Source organism: Rhinopithecus roxellana, chromosome 3 (assembly GCF_007565055.1).
Source record: "Rhinopithecus roxellana isolate Shanxi Qingling chromosome 3, ASM756505v1, whole genome shotgun sequence".
Classification (NCBI taxonomy): Eukaryota; Metazoa; Chordata; class Mammalia; order Primates; family Cercopithecidae; genus Rhinopithecus; species Rhinopithecus roxellana.
Window position 1 is genome coordinate 130,178,858 of NC_044551.1, and position 24,113 is coordinate 130,202,970.

Below are 24,113 nucleotides of genomic sequence, written 5' to 3' on the forward strand. Positions count from 1 at the left end.
TGCTGAATACATTTTTTTTTTTTTTAAATAACCTAAATTTCATGCCTGTATTCTCTTGAGGTGAACAAGTTCACAGAAGTCAATCACTGAAATAGAAATATTAGTACATACACCAGTGTGGTAGTGATTGTCAATTATTGCAGAGCTTTACTAATCCATTTAATTTTTTTCACTGTGTTGGTAAATGAGTATATACATGAGAATGCTTTGTATGTGAATGGCCCTTACATGTGTCATAGTGAAAAAAGGGTTGAAAACTACTGCTAGAGATAACTGTGAAGGAAAATTCTTTGGTAGAAAATGACCATTGCACCTATCTCAGTTCTCCTCACTTTAACTCTCCTTTTAAGTCCTCTTTTACTTTTTTGTTTTTTTTTTCCTGGTGTCTGAATGAAAAAACACTGTTACCTTCAGCTCTGGTTTTGGTGGAAGCAGATGCCCTTTGCCTTACTTTAACTGAGTCAAAGATAGATTTAGGAGAGTACTTTTTACTACCATAAGAAGAAAGAGAACATAAAAAGTATAGTGAGCGGAGTATAAAGTCTTAAACTAACATGGTGTGCAGGACAGATTGTATAGAAGGTGGACTAGCTCCAGTAGACTAAGTGACACTAGGTTTGAATGAATGAGGAGTATGATAGTGATGATAGAAAGGAACAGATGAATGAAAAAATGAAAGTGATTTCATAGAGGGAAAGAGGCAAATATCGATTTTAACTTTCACCTCTCCTGAAAAGTTGGCTCAATATGGCCTGATGATTTGTATGAAATGTAGGTTATTGAGAGGAGATGTTAAGGGGGCAGTCAATGGGAAATGCCCATCAGTGGTTTGCAGATGAGAGATCAATACTAAGGGTAGACATATGGTTTGGAAGTAATTTGCATGTAGGTGAAAATGACATGGAATGGTTGCCATCAGAGGAAGACTAAAGGGAAAAATACTGAGAACTATACTTTGGTCAATGCTGGCTGGCTTGGAGGGAAAGAGATGAAAAAGGGAAAGGGAGTAAGTGGAGAAAGAGAAGGGATGAGGTCAGAGAAGAAGGTGGACTTTGATGAGAAACAGCACAGATGACAGGGAAAGAGCATTTCAGAAAGACTATTATGGTCTGTCTTGACATATTGAGCCAACTGAGTTTATGATTGTGAGGCTTTTTATTAAGGCTGTCTTTTTAAATGAAAGTGATTGAATTAGAGCTTAGATTACAGTGATGGGGAAAGAATAGGAAAAGGCAGGTATACAAAGGAAAGTAGACTTGACCAAGTGCATTAGGGAGTAGTAGGATGAGAAAGTGAAGCCCACAGAGGGGATAGTAAGCTGTTAGAGGGGTGGGAGAAGAACTGCAATAGCTGCCTGGCAGGAGTGGTATAAGAAGAAAGAGTTCCTAGGTTAATTAGTTAATGCTATGAGTGTTGCACTGAGACCGAGGAGGATGAGCTACACCAAGCACAAGGAGCATACTCATGAAGTCTTGTGATTTTTTTTTTTTTTTTTTCCTGGTAGGAAGCTTAGTTCCAAAATTACCCAGATCCTTCCAATTTTAATGTAAGACTCAGTGTGTTCCAAAGATAAGTAGGCTGATTTTCTTTATTGTATGGCCCCTGGTACCAATTATTTTTCCCTATTCTGCTGTTACTGTTGTTATTGAAAAATTAATGGCTGGTGTTCACTCTTTTCTGTTTATTTCTTATTCAGGTATTTATGGTTTGCACCATTACCTCAGTCTTGGCTTGCTCACATGCCAAATGACACAGTGAATACTTTGAAAATTCGTTTTGAGGACTAATGGAGTGCTTTCTCAATAAGCATAAATGTAACTATAATGTAGACTTGTTCTTGTGTTCTAAAAAGCCTACAAAATAATAGAAAAAATAGGATCAACAAATAGGCTACAGAGTTTTGCACATAAATTCAGTAGTTGACAAAGTTCTCTAATAAAGAGATAGTAAAGGGATTATACCGATTGATTAGAAAGTGTCTTGGTTTAAATGAAAAAAAATCATTTTTGAATAAGCTTATAGATTTGTATTATGTAGAATGGAAAGAAAAGAAGGTCTATATCACAGCAGAAAGAGTATATGTGGATATTTACATATATGGTAAAACCAGGGAAGAGTTCTTTCCCTTCTGAATTGTTGGTTGCTGGAATTTGTGGAATTGAGCAATTTAGGTTTAGGTACATTTCAAGGTAAAGTAGTATGCTTGAGGTGGAAGTTCAATAGTTAATGTAGGACAATGGGTTGCTATGCTTTTTCTTTTAATTGCTCCTCTAAACCCAACTTTAGTGTATTAAGAACTTCTGAGAATTGTAAGGTCTCTGAAGTCTGAGCCACCCTCCCACAAAGTACTTCAGTATGTACAGAATTTGCTACTTCATAGCAGTTAATTACTGGGTTCTCCTCCACTGAGAACAAATGTATTTCATTCTCCTTTGTCCTACTTTGCCTGTTGAGAATTGAATATTCATTTTCAAAATGACTCAGTTTGTAAAGCTTCATATAACAAGTAGTGAATGGCTTTCACAGTTGTCATCTGTTGAAATGTTTTTTTCATGCTAAATGACTTTTTTATTTATCTTATTTTGCTTTGTTACTGAAATGGGGGAGGATTAGAAAGCTTGGTTCTTCAAATTCAAGCAGAAAAGAGCTGGTTTAAGATTTTGTGCTTTAAAACTATTAGAAAATCCAGGTGAAAATAAAGATATGAATGCCACCAAATTGTACATGGTTTTTTTTTTTTCCCCTCTCAAGCTAGGTTTATTTAAAAGAAAAATTAGATAGTTTTTTTGGGATGTCAGAAATGAATTTTTTAAAAACCGACTGTTTTTGTAGTAAACTTTAAGAAACAGAATTTCATAGTTATTACTTAGCATCCAACATGGACCTCTTCAGAATACCCTCTATCCTTGGAATTTTAACATTCATTAGCCCAAATCTGGCTTGTTTTTTTTGAGAAATAAAAATAATATTGTCTGACTGTTTTAAAGTTGTTAAATCTGGAACCTTAGAATCCTTTAAATGTTAAAAAGAGCAGATAAGTAAATAATTTTCTATTCATTTGCAATGAATAGAATTCAAAAGCAATGAATTCTATTTCCTCTGTTTTTGTCCTCCACCAAGGTTTTTATTTAGCTAATATTCTCAACAAGAATAAGTATGAAGAAGAGAAGGATTGAAAGTTGAAGCTAAAGTATTCCTTGTCTCTTTATACAAAGATCATTAGTGTTGTTATTACTGTTGCTAGTTTTGAGAACACTATAGAAAATTCCTCTCAGTGCCACTTGGTCATATGCAGAGAATTGTTACCCAGGGCCGAACATGAACATAGTCTCCCCAAATCTTATTTTGTTTTTATTGCTATGCTCCCAGGCTTTAGCAAAGGAAATATGTTAGGAAGATTTACCTTGTTTTAAAAGTCGTTTATGTTCATCTCAGCCTTTTGGAAACTATTTTCACATACCAACCCACACTTTGATGACCTGTGTGTTGTTTAAACTACCCTAAATATGGATGTTCATTGGAGAGATGCATGATTTTTCTTTCCTATTTTCATCCCGGGTATATTTCCTGTAATACAGGCAGTTTATGTAGTCAAGGTCTGTCATAAACTGTGTTTCTATGGAGGAAGAGTGTTTAGACTCAGATGGGTAGAGATAAAAGGTAAGAGTTTGGTAGCTATTTTTTTTTTTTTAGGATGGTGAAGATTTTTAATTTTTTATAGTAATTTTCACCTGTTACCTATTAACAGACTAAGCCTTTTTGAACATCAGTCATGATGGTATTTTTAAAGGATCATCACAAAATTGAATGAACACCTATCATGCTGGTCTCTACTCTCCAGAGGTTACTATACTCTCCAGAGGTTACCATTTAGCCACAGAGGCAATAAAGGCAGAATATTCATGTTATAAGACTAAAAGTAAAGGTGGTATATAGTATTAGCAAGTATTGTAGACCTGTGGTCTTTAAGTATGATCTCTGGACCAGTAGCATCAGCATCACCTGGTAACTTCTTAGAAATGCACACTCTTAGGTCTTAAACAGACCTACTGAACCATAAACTTCAGGGATAGGGCTCAGCAGACTGTTTTAACAAGTCTTCCAAGTGATTCTGATAGTGCAGACAATGTCTAGTTTAGACAATACCACTGGATCAAAAGGGAAAAATCCGCTAGTTTTCTTGGGAGGATAAAGGGTGTATGGAACTAGGCATATTTATTTTTGGATTCGTATTTATGGAAGCTATAGTGAGAACATATTGACAAGGAAGTTCATGCCTGGAAGCATAATAGTAGCAGACTTGTGTCTTTTTCACTGGCTTACTGATCAAACTAGTATTTCTTCCAGTTTGTTTTCATATTTTGCCAAACAGTACTGAAGTTTTAACTCTTTAGTCGTTATGAATTCTTTTGATTTTTAGTGCTAACTTGGATTTCTAAATCAGTGTATAACATATTACTACATATTACTAATGGAGTATACATTGGTTTGCAAATGGTTTTCAGAAATTTGAAACATATGAGCTAAATGGTATTATGCAAATAATTTACCTCTGACATCTGTGACTGAAACAGTGGTTCTACATGTGGTTTGGACTTATATGTTTTATATAGTTATTAAAGCATTAGGTCTTTGTTTTCAGGAATTTTTTTCCCCCATATTTATTGCTTCAAGTTGTAGTCTGTCTTTTTAAGAATTCTCCTATAGCGTGAACCCAGGAGGCGGAGCTTGCAGTGAGCTGAGATCCGGCCACTGCACTCCAGCCTGGGTGACAGAGCAAGACTCCGTCTCAAAAAAAAAAAAAAAAAAATTCTCCTATGTGATTAAATGATTTATTAAAGTTGTGAATGCTGTTCACAATTTATTCTAAAAACAGAAATTACAGTTTTTCATTTGTTTTTATGCTTTTCTGGGATTGAGATTGGAGAAAATGGAAATATTACAAAATATATAAAGTTTTCTAAACTATTTTGCCAAAATAAATTTGAAAATAAAATAAATGTAGGCATTGGATGACTATTTCATAAGTGTCACAATTCACTTATATAGAAAAAGATTGTCTTAGAAAAATGTGGAAATGTACTGGTGAATTTGTAGACTTAGGCGGAATGTGACTAAGTCTTTGTGCAGTGTCCTGATGAGTAACCCGCCTATCCTGTGATCCTTGGATGCTGGAAGAGTCCACTGGATCTGACTGCCATGTCTCTGGCAGTGCATGGTTGCCTAGGAAGAGAACTTGAGGAAGATACTCTGCTTTGACAAGGGTTCCTTCATTTAACAATCAAAATTGTTACAGCTGGCAAGCAGTAGGCTATGTGACTTAGTCTACTGGCAAGTAGCAGGTTTCTTGTCTGAAATCCTAAAGTGGTTTCTACTTCCAGTATTTAAGAAGATAAAAAAGCATCATTTTTTAATTTAAAGGTTAATATTTTCTGCATTTGCTGGTCTATTTAATTTTTGAATTTCTGGAATCAGCATGTGGTGAAAGATGCATAAGAATATAAAGGCAGATTTTGAGATTTAAGAATATGGGTTTGGGCATTTAGAAACTTGATATATGTACACACACACACACACACACACACTAATAACCTTTTCTTTTAATTCCAGGAAATCTTACTGATGAGGGACAGCAGTATTGTTGTAGATTAGTGGAAATGGATTCAAAAAGTGGTCCAGGCCTCATTGGCTTAGGCATTAAAGCATTGCAAAACAAAAAGTATGAAGATGCTGTTAGGAACCTAACAGAAGGTAAATGTACAGTGTATGGCATGTAACATGAAGTATAATTATTATTCAGTCAGTAAGCATTTATCTTTGAGCCTTTCTTTAAGAAATGTATATCTAAGGTGGAAGGGAAAAAATGTGCCTACATACCTTGAACTCTGCTTAGATTTGAATTCTGACTCTGCTAATCACTAATTTCAAAACCTCAGAAGAGTTAATTAAACTTTCTGTGTGTCAGTGTTTTCATTTGTAAAATAGGGATATCTATATATAAAGAAAAGAAAAGGAAAAGAAAGAGAAAGAAAAGAAAGAGAAAAGCAAAGCAAAGAAAAGAGAAAAGAAAAGAGAGCCAGAGAGGGAGGGAGGGAGAGAGGAAGGAAGGAAGGAAGGTAGAAAGGCAGGAAGGCATATATGTAGATATATATGCCTTAGGAACCTAGGCTTTAATTTACTCTTATTAGGTGTGATGTTTTTGGAAGAACCTACATTCAAATTATAGATCTGAATGGTAAATACAAGTCAGGTAGGTAGTTTAAGGGAATGGAAGGAACATTTTAGGCAGAGATGAATCTCTGAAATAGCCTGAACTAAGAGGCTGTTGTTCAGAGAACTGCAGGTAGTTCACCAGGGTTTGAGAATGAAGTGTATGCACAGGAGGGGACAACAAGTGAAATAGTAGAAGGGCCTAGCAAAACCTTGGTAAGTAGGTTGCACATTATCCTGACAACAGTGGGGAATCAGTAAAAGATTTTTAGCAGGGGAATGTTATAATCTGATTTGTATTTTTAGAGATACTCTAGCTACAGTGTAAAGAATGCATTGGGATGGATGGCAAGCACTTGCCGTGATTTGGGATAAAGATGGTTGAGGTCTGAACTGAAGTGGTGTTGGTAGAGATGGAGAAAGATGTATGGAGGGGAATGAATTGAGGCAGAGAATCAGTGTGACTTTGTGACTGATAAGATACCAGAGATGAAGAGGGGAGGAGTCTGATTTGGAGAGTAGGCAATGGTGCCATTCATCTATGTAGTCACAGAAACCTTGGTTTTTGTGGTTGTTTTTATCCTTTTAGGGTTAAAGGAAAGCCCTGTCTGCACAAGTGGATGGTATCATCTGGCAGAAGCCCAAGTCAAAATGCATAGACCTAAAGAAGCTATTCTTTCATGCAGTCAAGGTATTTTTGATACCTTTTGGGTTGACACGTAAGGGTGACCAACCCTATTTGTTTTTATCTTAAAGGACAAAGATAGTGATTTTAAAAACCAAAATGCTGTATTTTTTATTTTAAATTGCCAATTTTAATTTCTCTGAGGTTAAATGAAAGTCTGCATGTGTGTATACTAGTGTGTTTATTTTTAAACCGGCAATGAATATTTAGCAAAATTTTCTTGCATTTGGAATATTGACATAGTCAGTTTAGGCTTGGGTGTGGAGGTCCTCTGTCTTTGTAACAAGGAAGTTTCTGGTGTGTCCAAGACATACAAGTTCTTAATTTCTCAGATATAGAGAGGGAAACCTTAGGCATCTTGGGAGCCTATTTGAATGTGACAGGGTGAGGGGTGGGGACAGGAAATCATGAAAGTGGTTCACTGTTTCTGACCCACCTGGTAGCTTGCCCTCTGTAACTGAGAAATAGTTCACCTTGGTCCATTCTAATTCAGCTGCTTTCCCCTTCCAGTATCTTTATTTATTATATTTGTTACAGGTGCTTTGGTTATGGGCTAACCTTTATTGTTTAGCAGATATAGATAGTCATTGTCATTTTTTAGGATGTTCAGTTTTATTATATGTTGTGTGAAGATAGAGGTTTTAAATTCAGATATGCTCTGTTTTAAATTCAGGTCTTTCCATAAGGAATTCAGGGAAGAATTTATACTCAACTTTGAGTTATTCTTCATGTATATTGTTTTGGAAATTTATGCTTATTGTGTCTGCAATTTATTATATGTCATCCTTAAAAAAGAAAAAAAACTGAAGTGATATGGCTGTCTTCATTTGGATACCCTTAATTTTGTCAGCTCTGAAGATCATAGATAATCTTGGTGCGTCTGGTGACCGTCTTTATCAGAGGAATCTTTGTCTTCGTTTGAAAGCAGAGGCTTTGATTAAACTCTCAGATAATGACTCTGCAGAGGAAGCAATTCGTACTCTTGATCAGGTAGTCTTACCAAGTTTGTTTCTTCAACTCTAGTTAGATTTCCAGTCAACCAGGCAACAACCATTCTATGCCTACCACGAATATTTACTTATACAGATTTTGTGTTAGAGGTATGAATTCACCACATCTGCATTTTCCTAAGTCATTAATACTTCTGGGAACTTCTAGAGTAATTTGTTTGCCTTTTGATTAAGGACTTACAGTACTTATCATATAAGACTATTTCTTTAGTTCTAGACTTCATTCTCCTTTCTTCCTGTTGCCCTCTTAGGTTATTGCTACTTGATTATTATTAATTTGAGATTCTAAATTTTTTCCTCCAGGAAATATTCTGCAGATTTGACAAGAATAATTAAGGACACTGTTAGCTTCATGGTAGAGAATGTTTGTTTCATTCAAAGAAAGATTGATATTTCATAATGAAACCAATTTCTTAGTGTTTTGAGTTCAAGCAATTTGAAATTCCATACTAAAAAAACTATAACTGGTAAATTAAGAATTATAACATTATACCCTAAAGATTTTTGTCAGGTAAAAAATTATTACTGGTCTAAAATTAAAATTGAGTTTTTAAATCAGTTTTATGTATTTCAAAGGGGTTTGTATTTCATAATATTTCTTTGAGATCAGAACCGTTGTCAGCATCCTTCAAGAATTAATATTTTCTTATTTTCTTTTTGCTGTCCCACCAATAGTGTATTTTGTGTGAATGCTTTATAAAGGTTTTTCAAATAATGTTTTTACAAAAAGACAAACAACTGCTAGTTTGGAGAACTAGCAGAGTCTAGGTCTGAGATAGAAAATGTACAAGATGAACCAAGAACACCTAGAAAGCAAGAAACTATAAAAGGGCTCAGACTACAAAAGGGCTCAGGAGCTAGCATAAAGAGATTCTTACTGGCTAAAGAGGGCATTACTAATGTGGTATATTGAAACACATCAAATATGTTAAATCCATGTGTTCATGATGATACAGAAAACAAATCAGCGAATGTCCTCAAGAAAACAAGTCTTTGGGAGGATGCTAAAAACTCAACTGTGAAGAATAAAGGCATTTATCCTGCCTTTTCTATCTGAATCATTCCTCAGGATAATGAAATAATGAAGGGAGGAGAAATGTGTCTTTGTTGAAGTATTCTGTCTAATAAGAGAAGATGACAGAAAATCACCATTTTGCAATCCTCAGTGAATTAGTAGATCTAGGTGTCAAGGGTTAGTGGCTACTAACATCACAAAAAGACAATCAAGCTGGGCACAGTGTCTCATTCCTCTAATCCCAACACTTTGGGAGGCCGAGGCAGGCAGATCACTTGAGGTCAGGAGTTTAAGACCAGCCTGGCCAATATGGTGAAACCCCATCTCTACTAAAAATACAAAAATTAGTCAGGCTTGGTGTTGTGCACCTGTAATCCCAGCTACTTGGGAGGCTGAGGCAGGAGAATCACTTGAAGCCAGAAAGCAGAAGTTGCAAGTCAAGATCACACCATTGCACTCCAGCCTGGGCATTGAAGCAAGACTCTGTCTCAAAAAAAAAAAGAAAAAAAAAAAAAAAAAAGACAATCAGACACAAACAAGTGCAAATACACCTGAAGACCTAAGGTATCATTGGGAATCTTCAAACCTCTAAATCCAACTACTAATATACAGAAAATACAGGGAACCAAGGAACATGTTAAACACCTTGAGAATGCATTTAGCAAAATCCAGACTCTGAGAAACTGTGACAAATAGGCCATATTTTTCAACAGTTAAATTGTAAGGAAGAAAAAAAAGAGGAAGGGGGCCTTATTGATTAAAAGAGACTTAAGGCGTATCAGTCAGTTGAAATGTGTATATCTTCTTTGGATTTTGATTTTTAAAATTGTTCAAATATTTTATGAGACAACTGAGAAATTTGATAATGTTAAGGATGTTTGTTGGTTTTAAGTATGATAATAGTAATGTGGTTATGTAACTTAGAAATGAACTTTTAGATATAGATACTGAAGTATTACAGATAAAAATTACAATATCTGGGATTTGTGTCAAAATAATCTGAGCAGAAGTGTGGTAAAATTGGTGGAGGTATAGATGAAAAAAATGATTGCTTGTGAGCTTGTGGTTTTGTGGCTGGATGATAGGTACCTGTGGGTTTATTATACTAGTTTCTGTAATTTTTTTATGTATATGAGATTTTCCCTAATAAAAAGGTTATAAAGAGTGAAGATGTGTTAGTAGTGATAGAAATCAGGACCTCTATTTCTTTATTCTATTAGGATCCTGCTTTTCTGTGTTCATTCTTTTATTAAAGCAAACATTGCTGTGGTTGTGTTGAAGGAGATTTATAGCAGTTCTTCACAATTATTTTCTAGATTTCTGATGCAGATAATATCCCAGGACTTTTGGTTCTCAAAAGCTTGGCCTATCGGAACAAAGGTTCATTAGATGAAGCTACAAAGGTTGGCTTTTTTATTCAAACTGAGCATTTTTTGAGTTAAAAGTCATTTTTATTTGGGTATAGAATTGACAGGTGTCTACTTTATAGATTATGGAAGACCTTCTCTCTTCTTACCCTGACCTAGCTGAAGTTCATGCCCTTGAGGCTTTGATTCATTTCACCAAAAAGGACTATCTACAAGCAGAAAAATGGTAAGGATATATAGATAGCTCATAGAACCATTTACATCTTAGTTTTTTTGTATTTCTCAAAAATTCAAAATGAGTAGGCTTGATGAAGATTTGATTTTGTATGAATTTGATCTTTGTAGGCTTTGAGTTTTAGTATTTTTAAGAAATGTATTTAGCATGTTGTACAGTAGCTATAAAAAACTACATGATGGGTTTCAAATCTAATTAGCTGATCTTGGCTGGGCGTGGTGGCTCACACCTGTAATCCCAGCACTTTGGGAGGCCAAGGCAGGTGATCTCTTAAGCCCAGGAGTTCAAGACCAGCCTGGGCAACACGACAAAATGCCATCTCTACTAAAAATACAAAAAGTAGCTGGGTGTGGTGGCACATGCCTGTAGTCCCAGCTATTCAGGAGGCAGAGGCACGAGAATTGCTTGAACCTGGGAGGTAGAGATTGCAGTGAGCCAGGACCACTCCACTGCACTCCAGCCTGGGTGACAGAGCAAGACTCAGACTCAAAAAAAAAAAAAAAAATCTAATTAGCTGATCATCATGTTCACTAAGCAGATGTAATGTTCAGTATAGTCTGAACACTTAGCACATGGTAGTGCTAAAAGGCCACTGTGCTTTTTTAAACTCCTCTTCAAAAACAAATCACTTCTTTCCTGGTGATAATATAAATCCTAAAATAATGATTTGTTTCTAATTTGGCACCTCTGAATCACTCAAACTTTGATTGTTTCAACTAGGAGTTGCCTATATTGTGTGTGTATGTTTGTATATTTATTTTACTATTTCTTTTTATTACCCTTTGGTGACTTAGTTTTCAGACAGCTCTTGAGAAAGATACTGAAGTTGCAGAATATCATTACCAACTTGGATTAACATACTGGTTCATGGGTGAAGAGACAAGAAAAGATAAAACAAAGGCTCTTACCCACTTTCTGAAGGTAAAGCAAGTGCTGCAATTCAATTCCTAGTTGAAATGGCATTATAAAATCATAAATAATAATCATATAAGTTAGTTGCAATTACTCCTTACTGAACTGTTTTTTGTGCTTTATCTTTCGTACGTAAGGTTTTGTGATGGTGTTATATGGGTTTTCAAGGAAAAAATTAAAACATAAAATGTAAAAGTTACTTTTTAAGAAGCATGTGTTCTAGAAAACGAGACATAATTATCTCTGGTAAACACTACTTTTTAGGTAATTTTCACTGTAGTTTTATGAGCATACAAGTTAGATGTTTAAATTCCTGTTTTTTTAGATGTTTCACATCTATAAGTCATGCATTCTTATCTTGACTTGTAAGAGCAGATTAATTCAGTAACAGCTCTAATTTCACATTTCCTTTACCAAAAAAGAAAATATTTTTATACTTCCGTTTACTTTCTATAAGCAGTGAAGGACAGCTTTCCTGTCTGTTTTAAATCTTACATTAAAGGATTTTTGGTATATTTTTGTATGTTTAATGAAATTATTTCTTTTTTCTTTAATCTGTGTATTTATCTTCTGTATTTGTAAAGATATTCATTAAATGAACTTTTAATGTCCTGGTATTATCAATATTTATTTCAAAGGCTGCAAGACTGGATACATATATGGGCAAAGTTTTCTGCTATTTAGGTCATTATTATAGAGATGTAGTGGGAGATAAAAACAGAGCTCGTGGATGTTATAGGAAAGCCTTTGAATTAGATGACACTGATGCTGAATCTGGAGGTGCAGCGGTTGACTTAAGTGTGGAGCTTGAAGATATGGTATGTCTAATAACCACTTTTGCTTTTTGTTTTTTTATCCTGAGTATATAAATGAAAATATTTTTATATATGTATATTTGAAAGTTATTAGTTTTTTTTCTATAGGTGCAATATAAATATTTTTGCCTCTTATAAGTAAAATTTTTTTCCATTGGTGGATATTAAATTACTAACCACTTATTGTTGAAACTGTAGTTTGGCGTATACCACTGTAAGTTTAAAAAATCAGAAGTGGGAAATGAAAATATATTTGTGTACTTTACATGAGCGTTCTTTTTATAATGTTCAATATATCTAATATTAGTATTTTCTTCCTATTAGGAAACTGCTTTAGCTATCCTAACAACAGTAACTCAAAAGGCAAGTGCTGGAACGGCAAAATGGGCCTGGCTTAGGCGAGGACTATACTATTTGAAAGCTGGTCAGCATTCTCAAGCAGTGGCCGAGTAAGGCACCTTATTGTATTTAAACTATGTTAGACAAACATAACGTTCCTTAAATTAAGCATTATTTATACCCCAAATGAACTTTACAGATTGTCTCTTACCAGGTTTTATTTTGAGAGAAGAAATAACAAAATTACTTTATGATTGATGGGTGTTTATTGTCTGTAGGGCAGTGGAATTGCAGAGATGGATTAAATGATGTCCTGTTGTTGAGGAGATAGCCAGATTAGTGAACTGAAGTCTTAATAAATATGTATAGTAGTTCTCAATAGAAATTTTAGTGATGAGAAGCTGAGGTACATATCTTTATTGTTCTGCTGGCATACGTTGTTTTTGGCAAGGGAGACATTTGGCAGCTTAAAGGGCATTGGGAGCAGCTCATATATGATCAATTTGAGTCATTTGGTTTGAACAGTACTTTGTAAATAAATGTATTTGGATCAAGATAAAGTTGTTTCTGGTTTATGTTAGTATCTAGAGTACAGGCATTTTCACGGAAACGGAATCTGATCAGATATTTTAAAGCATGCCTATTGTTTCCGTATTTAAACTGTGCTATTTCTGTTTGGTAAAAGGATTGCTGGTGGGGGATTATGGACTGATGAGACAAACTGAGATGGACACCTGTCCTGGTAGGATAGAAAACTCGAGTTCTTTGAGACAATGAAGGAAAAGAAATTTTGTTCAGCACTTTTTCAAAAAAAGCATTTTATTCTTATTTGTTCCAAAATAAAAATAACATTTCTTAGTATTAAAAAAATTAATCATAAAAGGAACAGATTTACCTACTTTAAATAGCACTTTTATAAGTAGAAGGAGCCATAGGTATGTATGTAATTCAATTACTTGAATTATTTATTTTATATTTTCCTTTCAGATTTGGAGATAATTCCATAACTTTTAGTTCTCTTACGGTTTTTTAAAATTTTAGTTTACAGGCAGCATTAAGAGCAGACCCAAAGGACTTCAATTGTTGGGAATCATTAGGAGAGGCATACTTAAGCAGAGGAGGCTACACAACAGCTTTGAAGTCCTTCACAAAAGCCAGTGAGCTGAACCCAGAATCCACATACAGTGTGTTTAAGGTTGCAGCAATACAGCAAATCCTAGGCAAATATAAGGAGGCTGTAGCTCAATACCAGATGATCATTAAAAAGACAGAAGATTATGTGCCTGCTTTAAAAGGTAATTTATTTTTAATAGCTCCTTTGACTTTTATGATCCTGAAGTATAAAATTTTTGAGTAGATTTCCTGCCTAAATGTATTGAATAACTTGAAAAAAGGACTTCTTTAGTCAACAGCAAGCATTCAGTATGAACCTCTTACAGTATAACTTACATAAATTTGAATATAAAAAGATCAAATCTTGTTTCATAAGTTAATAAATAGTAATAGGATAGAGATTTAACTTGTAGACAAACAGTATAACTATTAGATCTAAAAAACGATCTCTAAAACATGTTTCCCTATTCTTACATTTTGATAATTAATTCATTATGTCTCCAGAATATCTTAATACCTTTCATTACTTTGTAAGTTATATAAGCTCAATAAAATTTTTTTAAACTTTAGAGACAACTTGCTTTGTTTTATAGTTATCTAAGTTATTTTTGGTAATATAAAATAAAATACCACCATCCATATATAACCTACATTTTTAATGATTGTATTAAAAAACTGGGAGCTCATTATATGTGCTTACTCTCCTCCATTTCCTTCTTCTTTTTTTTAAAGAAACTGTTTGTTTTCTGTTTTTTTTTTTTTTTTAAAGAACACTTTACAAATTTTTGTGTCATCCTTGCTCAGTAGCCATGCTAATCTTCTTTTTATCATTCAAGTTTTGGTATATGTGCTGCTGAAGTGAGCACATAAATAGTGTAAATAGTATATTGTAAGTGACAAATAACTTAGGGCTTGAAACTTTTTTTTTAATTTTGTAAAACTCTTTCCTCAAGAGAAGGAGAACTCACATTTATGAAATCTTTACTAGGCACTTTAGGAAATCACTATTTCATTTAATTCTTATAGTATAGCTTGCTATACAGATTTTAATATAAAAAGATCATATCTTGTTTCACAATAGTTAATAAGTAGTAATATGATGGAGAGTAACATACAGATAATATCCGCATTTTTGTAGCCAAAGTTTTAGCGGATAACTTGCCCAAAGACAAGGAAATTCTTGAGTTCCATAGATAACTTTTTAATAACTTCTAGTGCATGTTTATTTACTCCAACAGAACTCTTCCATTTGAATTTCTTATTGAATCGATGTAGGATCATGCTTTAAGATAATTTTATAACATACCATTAAGTTTTATTTTCTGGAAAGTGCTTTAAAATAACACCAATAAATTTATTTGAAGTTCATTTTAAGTGTTTATGTGTTTTAATAACAGTGACCAACTTACCTGATTTTAGGTTTGGGTGAATGCCATCTTATGATGGCAAAAGAAGCTCTAGTTGATTATCTTGATGGAAAAGCTGTAGACTACATAGAAAAAGCACTGGAATATTTTACTTGGTTCGTATTATTCTTATTATTTATTGTTTATTTTTGTAATATTATAATGAAGCCAAATTTAGAAGATCATTTTATGTATTCTGCTAGATATAGCAATTACTCAGAATGTCAAACATAAAGAATAACAGACAAGCCAATTAATTCTGTAACATACATGTTGTATTAATTTTGCACTTGGGGAAACAGATGTAATTTCTTCTGCTTTTAGTAGTGGCTGGCATCCTAGATGCATAGGAAAGAATAGGAAGGAAGGAGCAGTCTGCTTGTGGAGCAGCAGCTCTGACACCATGTGTTAGTGTTCTCTTTCAGTAGGCCTGGAAATGAGTATCTTTAATTGGAACCAATTGGGAAATAGGGCTGTAGGTGCTCAATACACTTTACATTCAGTGGTAAGAGCCAATTGTAGGATTATTAGTAGGTGTTGAAGGTAAGGGGAAATGACAATCCGATTGCTTCTGAAGAGAAACTGTGAAGGAAAAAAGTGATGTGTCTAATAACAAGGAAGGAATCAGAAAATTTCGAGTAGATTTGGCATTTTATAGAACTGTGAATTCATTTGTTAGGTCAGAAAAAGTGTTATATGTGGTAGGTGACTTCCAAAAGTCCATGAGTTAGATGTACATTTGAATTTTTTATAACTCTTAAACATCTTCTACTTTCCTTACTTTCCTGCTTGGTTTCTACTCTGTTTTCTATTTATTGGTTGTTCCAGAATTGCTTTTCATATGAACCAAATGTGAAATGAAAACTAACCCTTTTTTATCTCACTGAATTTTATTCCTTCTTTTCAAGTCTCACATAATATAGTTCTTTCTAAAGAGAAGGGTACTGTGTAAAGGGCATGCTTTATTTGAACTGGTATTTCAGAGTAAATGTGAACCTTTGGGTGACAGTACCTTAGCTATAAATACTGCCTTCCTGAGCCTAGAATATGTTATTCTGGATAACATGTAACATAACCCATTAGAAGGTGGCATATAAAACAATTATCATCTCCAAATGTGTATTTGCTTCTAGAATTACAAGGCATTAATACTATCACAATTATTGTGTAAGAGTGATATAAGTTACTTCAATTTATATTTTATTTTTATTGAACTTAAAATAAGAATTTAGGCTGTTAAAATTGCCTCTGTTTTACTTTTCCCCTCTTTTTTCATTTTTTGTTGTCAATCTTAGAAATTTTGCTAAGATATTTAGGCAAAGAAACTCCAAATCGTATTGCCCTTCTGATTCTCAGTAGGCTTTTAGTCATGACCACAATAATTAATATTATTTCTTAAGAAGACATTGGAAAATGATTTTTGGCTGGACTCCATGAGTAGAAAAGGCTATGAAAAATGTTCCATCTGCTTATCCATCTGCCAGTAACATAGCAGCTTGTGATAGCTGATTATTGAGACTTGGCTTAAATGAAATTGCCATGTTTTATTTATAAGATCTTGAGAAGCGAAAAATGAAGAGAAATGTATAGCTGAAGTTTTTCTCATTCTAAAAGGAATTGCCCTCTGTCACCATAATTAATATTTCTCTTTGCTTTTTGAGCTTGTTCATTCAGTCTGCTCTTGTTTCAATAAATATAGTTCTTCAGATTTTTATGTTTAGATTTTTGGTTTTTTTTTTTTTGGTCTCAGGGTATTAATGTTCAGCATCACCAATCATCAGGAAAATGCAAATCAAAACCACAGTAAGGTATCATCTCACCCCAGTTAGGATGTCTGTTATTTAAAAGACAAAAAATAAAGGCTGGCAAGGATGTGGAGAAGAGGGAACTCATATGGTTTATGGGAATGCAAACTAGTATAGCCACTGTGGAGAACAGTATGGAGTTTTCTCAAAAAACTGGAAGTAGAAAGACCATATGATCCAGCAATCCCACTACTGGGAACTTATCCAAAGGAAAGAAAGTCATTATATCAAAGAGACATCTGTACCCTCATGTTAATTGCAGCACTATTCACAATAGTCGAGATATGTAATCAACCTAGATAGTCAACAACAGATGAATGGATAAAGAAAATGTGGTGTTTATATACAATGGAATACTATTCAGCCATAAAAAAGAATGAAATTCTATCATTTAAGGCAACTTGGATAGAACTGGAGGACATTATGTTAAATGAAATAAGCCAGGAACAGAAAGTTAAGCACCATATGTGCTTACTCATATGTGGAAGCTAAAAAAGAAAAATTGATCTCATAGAAGTAAAAAGTAGAACAGAAGATATTAGAAGCTAGGAAGGGTAGGGGAAAGGGATATAGGGGTAGTATTTGTTAAAGGACACAAAATTATGGCTAGATACAAGGAATAAGTTCTAGTGTTCTGTAGCACTGTAGGATGACTATAGTTAACAATAATATATAGTTTCAAATAGCTAGAAGGACAGTGAACATTCCTAACACAAAGAAATGATAAATGTTTGAGATTATTAATATGCTAATTACCCTGATATGATCACGATACATTATATGTATCAAAAAATCTCTGTACCCCATGAATATATATAGTTATGCCAATTAAAAAATAAAATTTATAAAAATCTTTCAGATCTTACCAAGTATATTTGGTACATTTTATTTGAGGTGTCTTCATTGATTTTTTTGCTGCCATAACAGAATACCACAGACTAGTTAATTTACAAAGAATAGAAGTTTATTTGACTTGGTTCTGGAGGCTGATAAGTCCAGGAGCGTGGTGCTGGCAGCTTGGTGAGGGTCATCCTATGGCAGAAGGGCAGAATGCAAGAGAAAAAAAATGGGACTGAACCTACCCTTTTATCAGGAGCTCACTCCTGTGACAACTAACCCATTCTTACAATAACAGTATTAATCCATTTGGGAGACAGAGCCCTCATGACATAATCACCTCTTAAAGGTCTTACTTCTCAACATTGTTGCCCTGGAGATTGAGTTCCCAACTCATGAACTTTGTGGGGACGTAGTCAAAACTACACAGCATGAGAGAAGATCTAAAAGCAAAAACCTGAGTTTACAATGGTCAGTTGTAAAAGAGTTACGAACTTTACTACCTTGGTCATTGCTTAAACACAAAAAGCATAGTTTTAACATTTTAATATTAAAAGAAAATTGGTCCTGGAAAACTTATTTATTTATTTGTGTGATTGCTGCTACTTCTAATAAAAATGGTGAAGAGTAACCAAAAAAAAGTGTCCACAAAATTTCTGGCACTTAAAGTAATCCCTTCCTCCCTCCCTTTCTCCTTTTCTTCTTCCCTTCCTATTAGGGAGGTGGTATGATATAATTCAGTTAGGAAGAGATTAGTAAAGCATTTGCAGTGCTTAGTGTACAGTTTTTCTGTTTTAAGTAATAATCAGGGAGATAAGCTTCATGCTTTTTATAAATAATTTATAAGAATCACATTGTTTCTTTTTTTAGTGCTCTACAGCATCGAGCTGATGTGTCCTGCCTCTGGAAGCTAGCTGGGGATGCTTGTACCTGTCTGTATGCTGTCTCACCATCTAAAGTGAATGTTCATGTTTTAGGAGTCCTTCTAGGTCAGAAAGAAGGAAAACAAGTATTAAAGAAAAATGAGCTCCTCCACCTTGGAGGAAGGTAATTTGCAAAGATTGCCAGTTAATAACATTTGAATTGAATTAAGGCATTGTAACAAAAACCATAACATTCACTTTTGTATTCCCATAGGTGTTATGGTCGTGCATTAAAACTGATGTCTACGTCTCATACATGGTGTGATCTTGGAATTAATTATTATCGCCAAGCAAAACATCTAGCAGAAACAGGCAGCAACATGAATGATCTTAAGGAGTTGCTGGAGAAATCTTTACATGTATGGTTTATATAAATTTTTTGTAAACTTTTTAAAAAGCTAAATGCTTTTCTCAAGGATGTTTTGAAGTAAATAGTGTTTTCACATAAAACCACATATATCTTGATATACATGCTGCTATTCCAAGAAATAAAAATTAATCTAATTTAACTTCTTTTCAGTGTCTGAAAAAAGCAGTGAGACTCGACAGTAATAATCACTTATACTGGAATGCTCTTGGTGTGGTTGCATGTTACAGTGGTGAGAATTGAGTAACACTTCAATATTTTTAGAAGATTGTGTATTTCAAACAAAGTTCAGTTTCATCAAGTTCTGTATTTTTCAGGTATTGGAAATTATGCCCTTGCTCAGCACTGTTTCATCAAATCAATCCAGTCAGAACAAATTGTGAGTATTCTATGTGTCTATGAAAAATAACTTCAAAATTTACTATTACTAATTTTCTGAGACTTTCAAGTAGACAAGGGGCATATTTTAAGAAAAAAAATGTATGTTTTTTAGAATGCTGTTGCATGGACCAACTTGGGAGTGTTATACCTCACAAATGAAAATATTGAGGTAAATATGTTGCCTGTCTGTCATATTTAAAATAAAAAAATTTTTCTATGTTATTATCTCCTCAGTAGCTCAGCTTCTTGTGGAGAAATGTTTTTGCATATCGTTAGCTAGCCAGTATGCTCTCCAGTATGCTAGTTAATCGATGATATTCAATTTATGTTGAATAATTAATGTGTAAGATTTATTTTCCTTTTTATGACCTTCAAGAAACTTCTGATTTTATGATTATGTTGGTTTTTCATTTAGAGATTAAGACAGTTCTATTCTGAATCAATTTGACATTTTTTTTATCTGTACACATGTAAGAGAAGTCCTGTGTAGATAGTGTTGGGGGTGGAGTGGATAAGCGCAAGGGAGACAGGTAGCAATCTCTAGAAGCTTAAATTTAACCTTTCCTTGGGTACTTTACATTTTGGCTTTAGTAGATGTTAATCTCTTTAAATAGCAAGTGTAATTTGTCATACTTGAGCAATTATTCATTAGGCAATGAGAACTAAAGTGATTGGGAGCATGTTTATAGGTCATGTTTGGAAAGTTTCCACAAATTTATAGGTAATACTACGTTTGAACTGTTTTGTGTTTCAGCCAGTATATTGAGTCTCATTCCAAAAAGCTTTCACAATATTCTCAAGGATACATTAAGTCACTGCAAAAAAGACTGGATTTAGAAAATTGTAAATAGATTAAATAAAATATTAATTTGGATTTTAAATAAAACAATGTCTTAGTAAGCTATGGATGTGGTTTTATTGTAGCATGGATAGTTGTTACCCGTGAGCTTACTTTTTAAAAACAGGAAAAATAAGACTGTTTCCTGCCATACATAGATTATTGAGAAAATAGTATAAAGCAGTATGTAATAAAAAGTTATTTTTTGTGGCAGGAAAAAAAAAAGCATCAAAGTTAATGTGTCCAAGTTAGATATTTTTGAAGTTTCCTCATTGCTTAATGCAGAATTATGTTGTTGATCACTCCTTCTCTAGTAGCAGTATAATACATGTCTGGGACTTCATTGGTTAGAACTTCATTAGTTGTGAGTTCTTATCCTCCCAGTTAAGCTAAAAGAAAGGGAAATAGATAGCCTTATTTAATCATTGCCTTCAAACCTATGGCTAGCTAATGGGCGTATGATTGGTTGGTTAAAAGTTCTGCAGACTACGAGGTAGAACCCCCTTTTGCTGGGGTTCAGAACTCCTAACCTGGGGAGAAATCTGTTGCACCTAGGAGTGTTCTAGAACTGTTCAGTTAAAACACTGCTTTAAGCATTGCTAATTATGCTTAAACAGTGAAGTTTTATGTTCATACATATTTATGATGAGAGGTTTGACTTATTCTCTTATTTTATGCTTTTTAAACTTAAGTGGTTTAATAAGTTTATAAAATGACTTGCTATAATATTTTTGCCTTTTTTTCCTAGCAAGCTCATGAAGCTTTCAAGATGGCCCAGTCCCTTGATCCATCTTATTTAATGTGCTGGATTGGACAAGTAAGATATATAACATATAGTTACTAATAAGCTTGTTGATATAAGTAACTGACTGATACGCATAACAGTGATAATAATGGTAACAGATAGCATTTGAGGACGTGCTTTGTGCCAGTCACTGTGCTTAGCTCTTTGTATACACTATTTCAGTTAATCTATCATCAATTCTTTGAAATATGGTTGATGTTATACTCTCTTTATAGTTGTGGAAATGGAAACTCAGAGATCCTAAGTGTCATTCCTAAGGCCACATAGCTTGTAAGGATTTAACTCTGATTTGGGGGGGCCTCTGAACACTTACCAGTCTGACATTACTGTGCCTAAAAAATAAACCCATAACTGTATTGTGTAACTCTCATGTACAAAGAAAATGCACATTTACAAAGATCATTTTGAGTATTAGGTTTCTGTAAAATCTTCATATTTGATTTGTCACTTGTTTATGAGTGTTCTCTCCTCCCCCAAATATAGATTTTTGTAATGCCAAATAGGAATCAGGATACTTTGTTACTAGTCTGAGTCTGTTACCTACTGATTTTTTTTCTTTTTTTACCTTAGCATATCACTTTTCTGGATTTTAATTTTCTCACCTGAAAAAGAATGGGATTAGACTGAGTGGCCGCAAAGTTCTTGCCTGGTTGAGGAATTATAATGAATTAGTAAGCAGTCAGTTGCTTTGGTTCAGAGAGTAGGAGCATCACCCATATTAGAAAATTATTAATCAGAGTTTAGAGATCTTTTATTGTGTTTTAGACTCTTGGGCCTAATTCTAGTTAACTGGTGAAGCAAGCAGAGCTCCAAAGGCAAACTCCTGTTCCCATTCACTGTGGTAGCATCTGGGAGCAGAGGCATTGCTATGCTAACCTCTATGTCAACCATTGAACCCAGGGAGCCCAAGAATTTGCATTCTAACGGCTCCCAAGTGATGATTGTGAGGCTGGTCCAAGGGACCTCACTTCACGTAGTACTGCTCTAGGTCAGTAGATCTTAGATGATTATCAGAATCACTTTTTTAAAATTTTAAAAGTATTTTTGGTTTTAAAAATAATTTATTTGAATAGGTACCTGGAAGATTTAGTTAATAACAATAGAAGTGAAAAACTTTGGTTAACTTTGCTTTTAAGCTCAGCTAGTAAACCTTTGGTTCTTCTAGACAGTTTCATTTTTTGTTATTATTGTTATTTTCTTTTAAACACATTAAGAGTCTGTTTTTTTCCTTTTGTAGGCTCTTATTGCTGAGGCAGTTGGAAGTTACGACACTATGGATCTCTTCAGGCACACTACAGAACTAAATATGCATGTAAGAATCTGAACATTCTTCTTGAGTATTCATTAATGAGAAAAGTATTATCTTTGTTGAGGGAATGAATAGATATTGGGCTAGGCATAGTGGCTTACGCCTGTAATCCCAGTGATTTGGGATGCCAAGGCAGGAGGATTAGTTGAGGCCAGCCTGGACAACATAGCAAGACCCTGTCTTAAAAAAAAAAATTAAAAATTAGCCAGGTATGATGGTGTATACCTGTAGCCCTAGCTACTCAGGAGGCTGAGGCAGGAGGATTGCTTGAGTCCTGGAGTTTCAGGATACAGTGAGCTATGATCACGCCATCTCACTCCAGCCTGGGCAACAGAGCAAGATTCTGTCTCTAAGAAAAGGAAAAAGAAAATGAATAGATAGTGGTATTAGATGTTAATGACATCAGTTGTTTTTATTATTTATTCTTTATTAGAAACAGGTTAGTTGTCTGGAATTAAAGAACTACCATTTTTTTTCTCCAACTTTCAAGAGCTGGTGAAGAAATGACATTGAGATTTAATAGATATAGTTGTAGTCATATATTAATAGAATGGAAACTGAGACTCTAGGAAAAAGATAGACATGAGATAAGGAGTAGGCATGGTAGACATTTCTAGATTATTTATGAAAATGTTTTAGAATTCTTTTTTTTTTTTTGGTTTGTCCTTTGGCATGGAGGGGAAAGCCAACCCATCAGGCGAGGCTCTGTTTTCTGCATTTTATCCTCTTTGATTTTTCTAGTTAGGATTGGAACAAGTAATTTCAATATGTTCTTAGCTGTGTTTTATCATAGAGACTCTTCATTTAAAGGTACTTTTAACAGTTGACTTAAAGAACACTGAGATGTGTTCTAGGATATTTATTGTATTGAAGAGCATTGTTTTATTTATTATAATTTTTATTGACATATTTATTATTCTATGTCTGCTTGTTAACATTGGCTTTTTAAAGACTGAAGGAGCTTTAGGTTATGCGTATTGGGTCTGCACAACATTGCAAGATAAAAGCAACAGAGAAACAGAGCTGTACCAGTACAACATCCTCCAGATGAATGCTATTCCAGCAGCACAAGTTGTTTTGAATAAATACGTAGGTAAGGTACCTGTTATATAATAGCAAGATATTTGAATAGCTATTGAAATAATTTAAATAATTTTTAAAAGTAAAATTTTTTAATTTAATTCATTTCAAATTAAATATTGGTGTTCTTTAAGACATGAATTTGCCTTCTCTTTGCAGTGGCGAAGCAGTCTTTACTTTGTAAATTTTACTAAAGGCTTTTGAAGAAAGATAAAAATTGTTACCTAATGATGCAAGATAAAAGTAATTTCCTTATTATAGTGGAGAGTGTATTATAGTGGAATGTATTAATATACTGTCCACTATACACTAGAACAGTTGCTGCTGTTCTAGCTTTGCCTTTTACTTTCTCTGCAGTCTTAGGCCAAGTGTTTTACCTCCCTTAACTTCTATTTGCTGCTTGGATAGTGGATATAACAATACGTAGATTGTAGAGTTGTGAGAACTAGGTGAGATAATATAAATGAAGTACCAAACCCAGTGACTGTAGCTTCCCCACTTAACACCTAATTTTTCTTGAAGGTATTGGAAAAATACGTTTAGGTTTAGGAAGTTGACAGAGTGATGAAGTTTTATTAACCATCTATTGTAATAATTTCTTGTCTTTTTAAATAAAACTACCATTGATTTTGGTTATTAATCTCTGCTCCACCAATTAGTA

The 24,113-nt window shown here is 34.0% G+C and overlaps 1 protein-coding gene and 1 non-coding gene across 3 annotated transcripts in view; one reads left to right on the top strand and one right to left on the bottom strand.

Annotated features, from left to right (window-relative positions):
- TTC37 (tetratricopeptide repeat domain 37) overlaps positions 1-24,113 on the top strand; it is a 98,105-nt gene that overhangs the window by 20,135 nt on the left and 53,857 nt on the right. For both annotated transcript variants that reach the window (XM_010380604.2, XM_030927267.1), the window contains 18 exons: positions 5,611-5,751; positions 6,800-6,901; positions 7,746-7,885; positions 10,237-10,323; positions 10,410-10,513; positions 11,317-11,443; positions 12,073-12,252; positions 12,574-12,698; positions 13,630-13,883; positions 15,121-15,223; positions 18,620-18,796; positions 18,887-19,031; positions 19,193-19,271; positions 19,357-19,418; positions 19,533-19,589; positions 21,007-21,075; positions 22,301-22,375; positions 23,324-23,465. In XM_010380604.2, the coding sequence (XP_010378906.2) occupies positions 5,611-5,751; positions 6,800-6,901; positions 7,746-7,885; positions 10,237-10,323; positions 10,410-10,513; positions 11,317-11,443; positions 12,073-12,252; positions 12,574-12,698; positions 13,630-13,883; positions 15,121-15,223; positions 18,620-18,796; positions 18,887-19,031; positions 19,193-19,271; positions 19,357-19,418; positions 19,533-19,589; positions 21,007-21,075; positions 22,301-22,375; positions 23,324-23,465 (2,169 nt within the window). The remainder of the gene's footprint in view (positions 1-5,610; positions 5,752-6,799; positions 6,902-7,745; positions 7,886-10,236; positions 10,324-10,409; positions 10,514-11,316; positions 11,444-12,072; positions 12,253-12,573; positions 12,699-13,629; positions 13,884-15,120; positions 15,224-18,619; positions 18,797-18,886; positions 19,032-19,192; positions 19,272-19,356; positions 19,419-19,532; positions 19,590-21,006; positions 21,076-22,300; positions 22,376-23,323; positions 23,466-24,113) is intronic.
- On the bottom strand, positions 14,461-14,567 carry LOC115896636. The gene has a single exon (XR_004056551.1). It is a non-coding gene; the product is annotated as a U6 spliceosomal RNA (small nuclear RNA).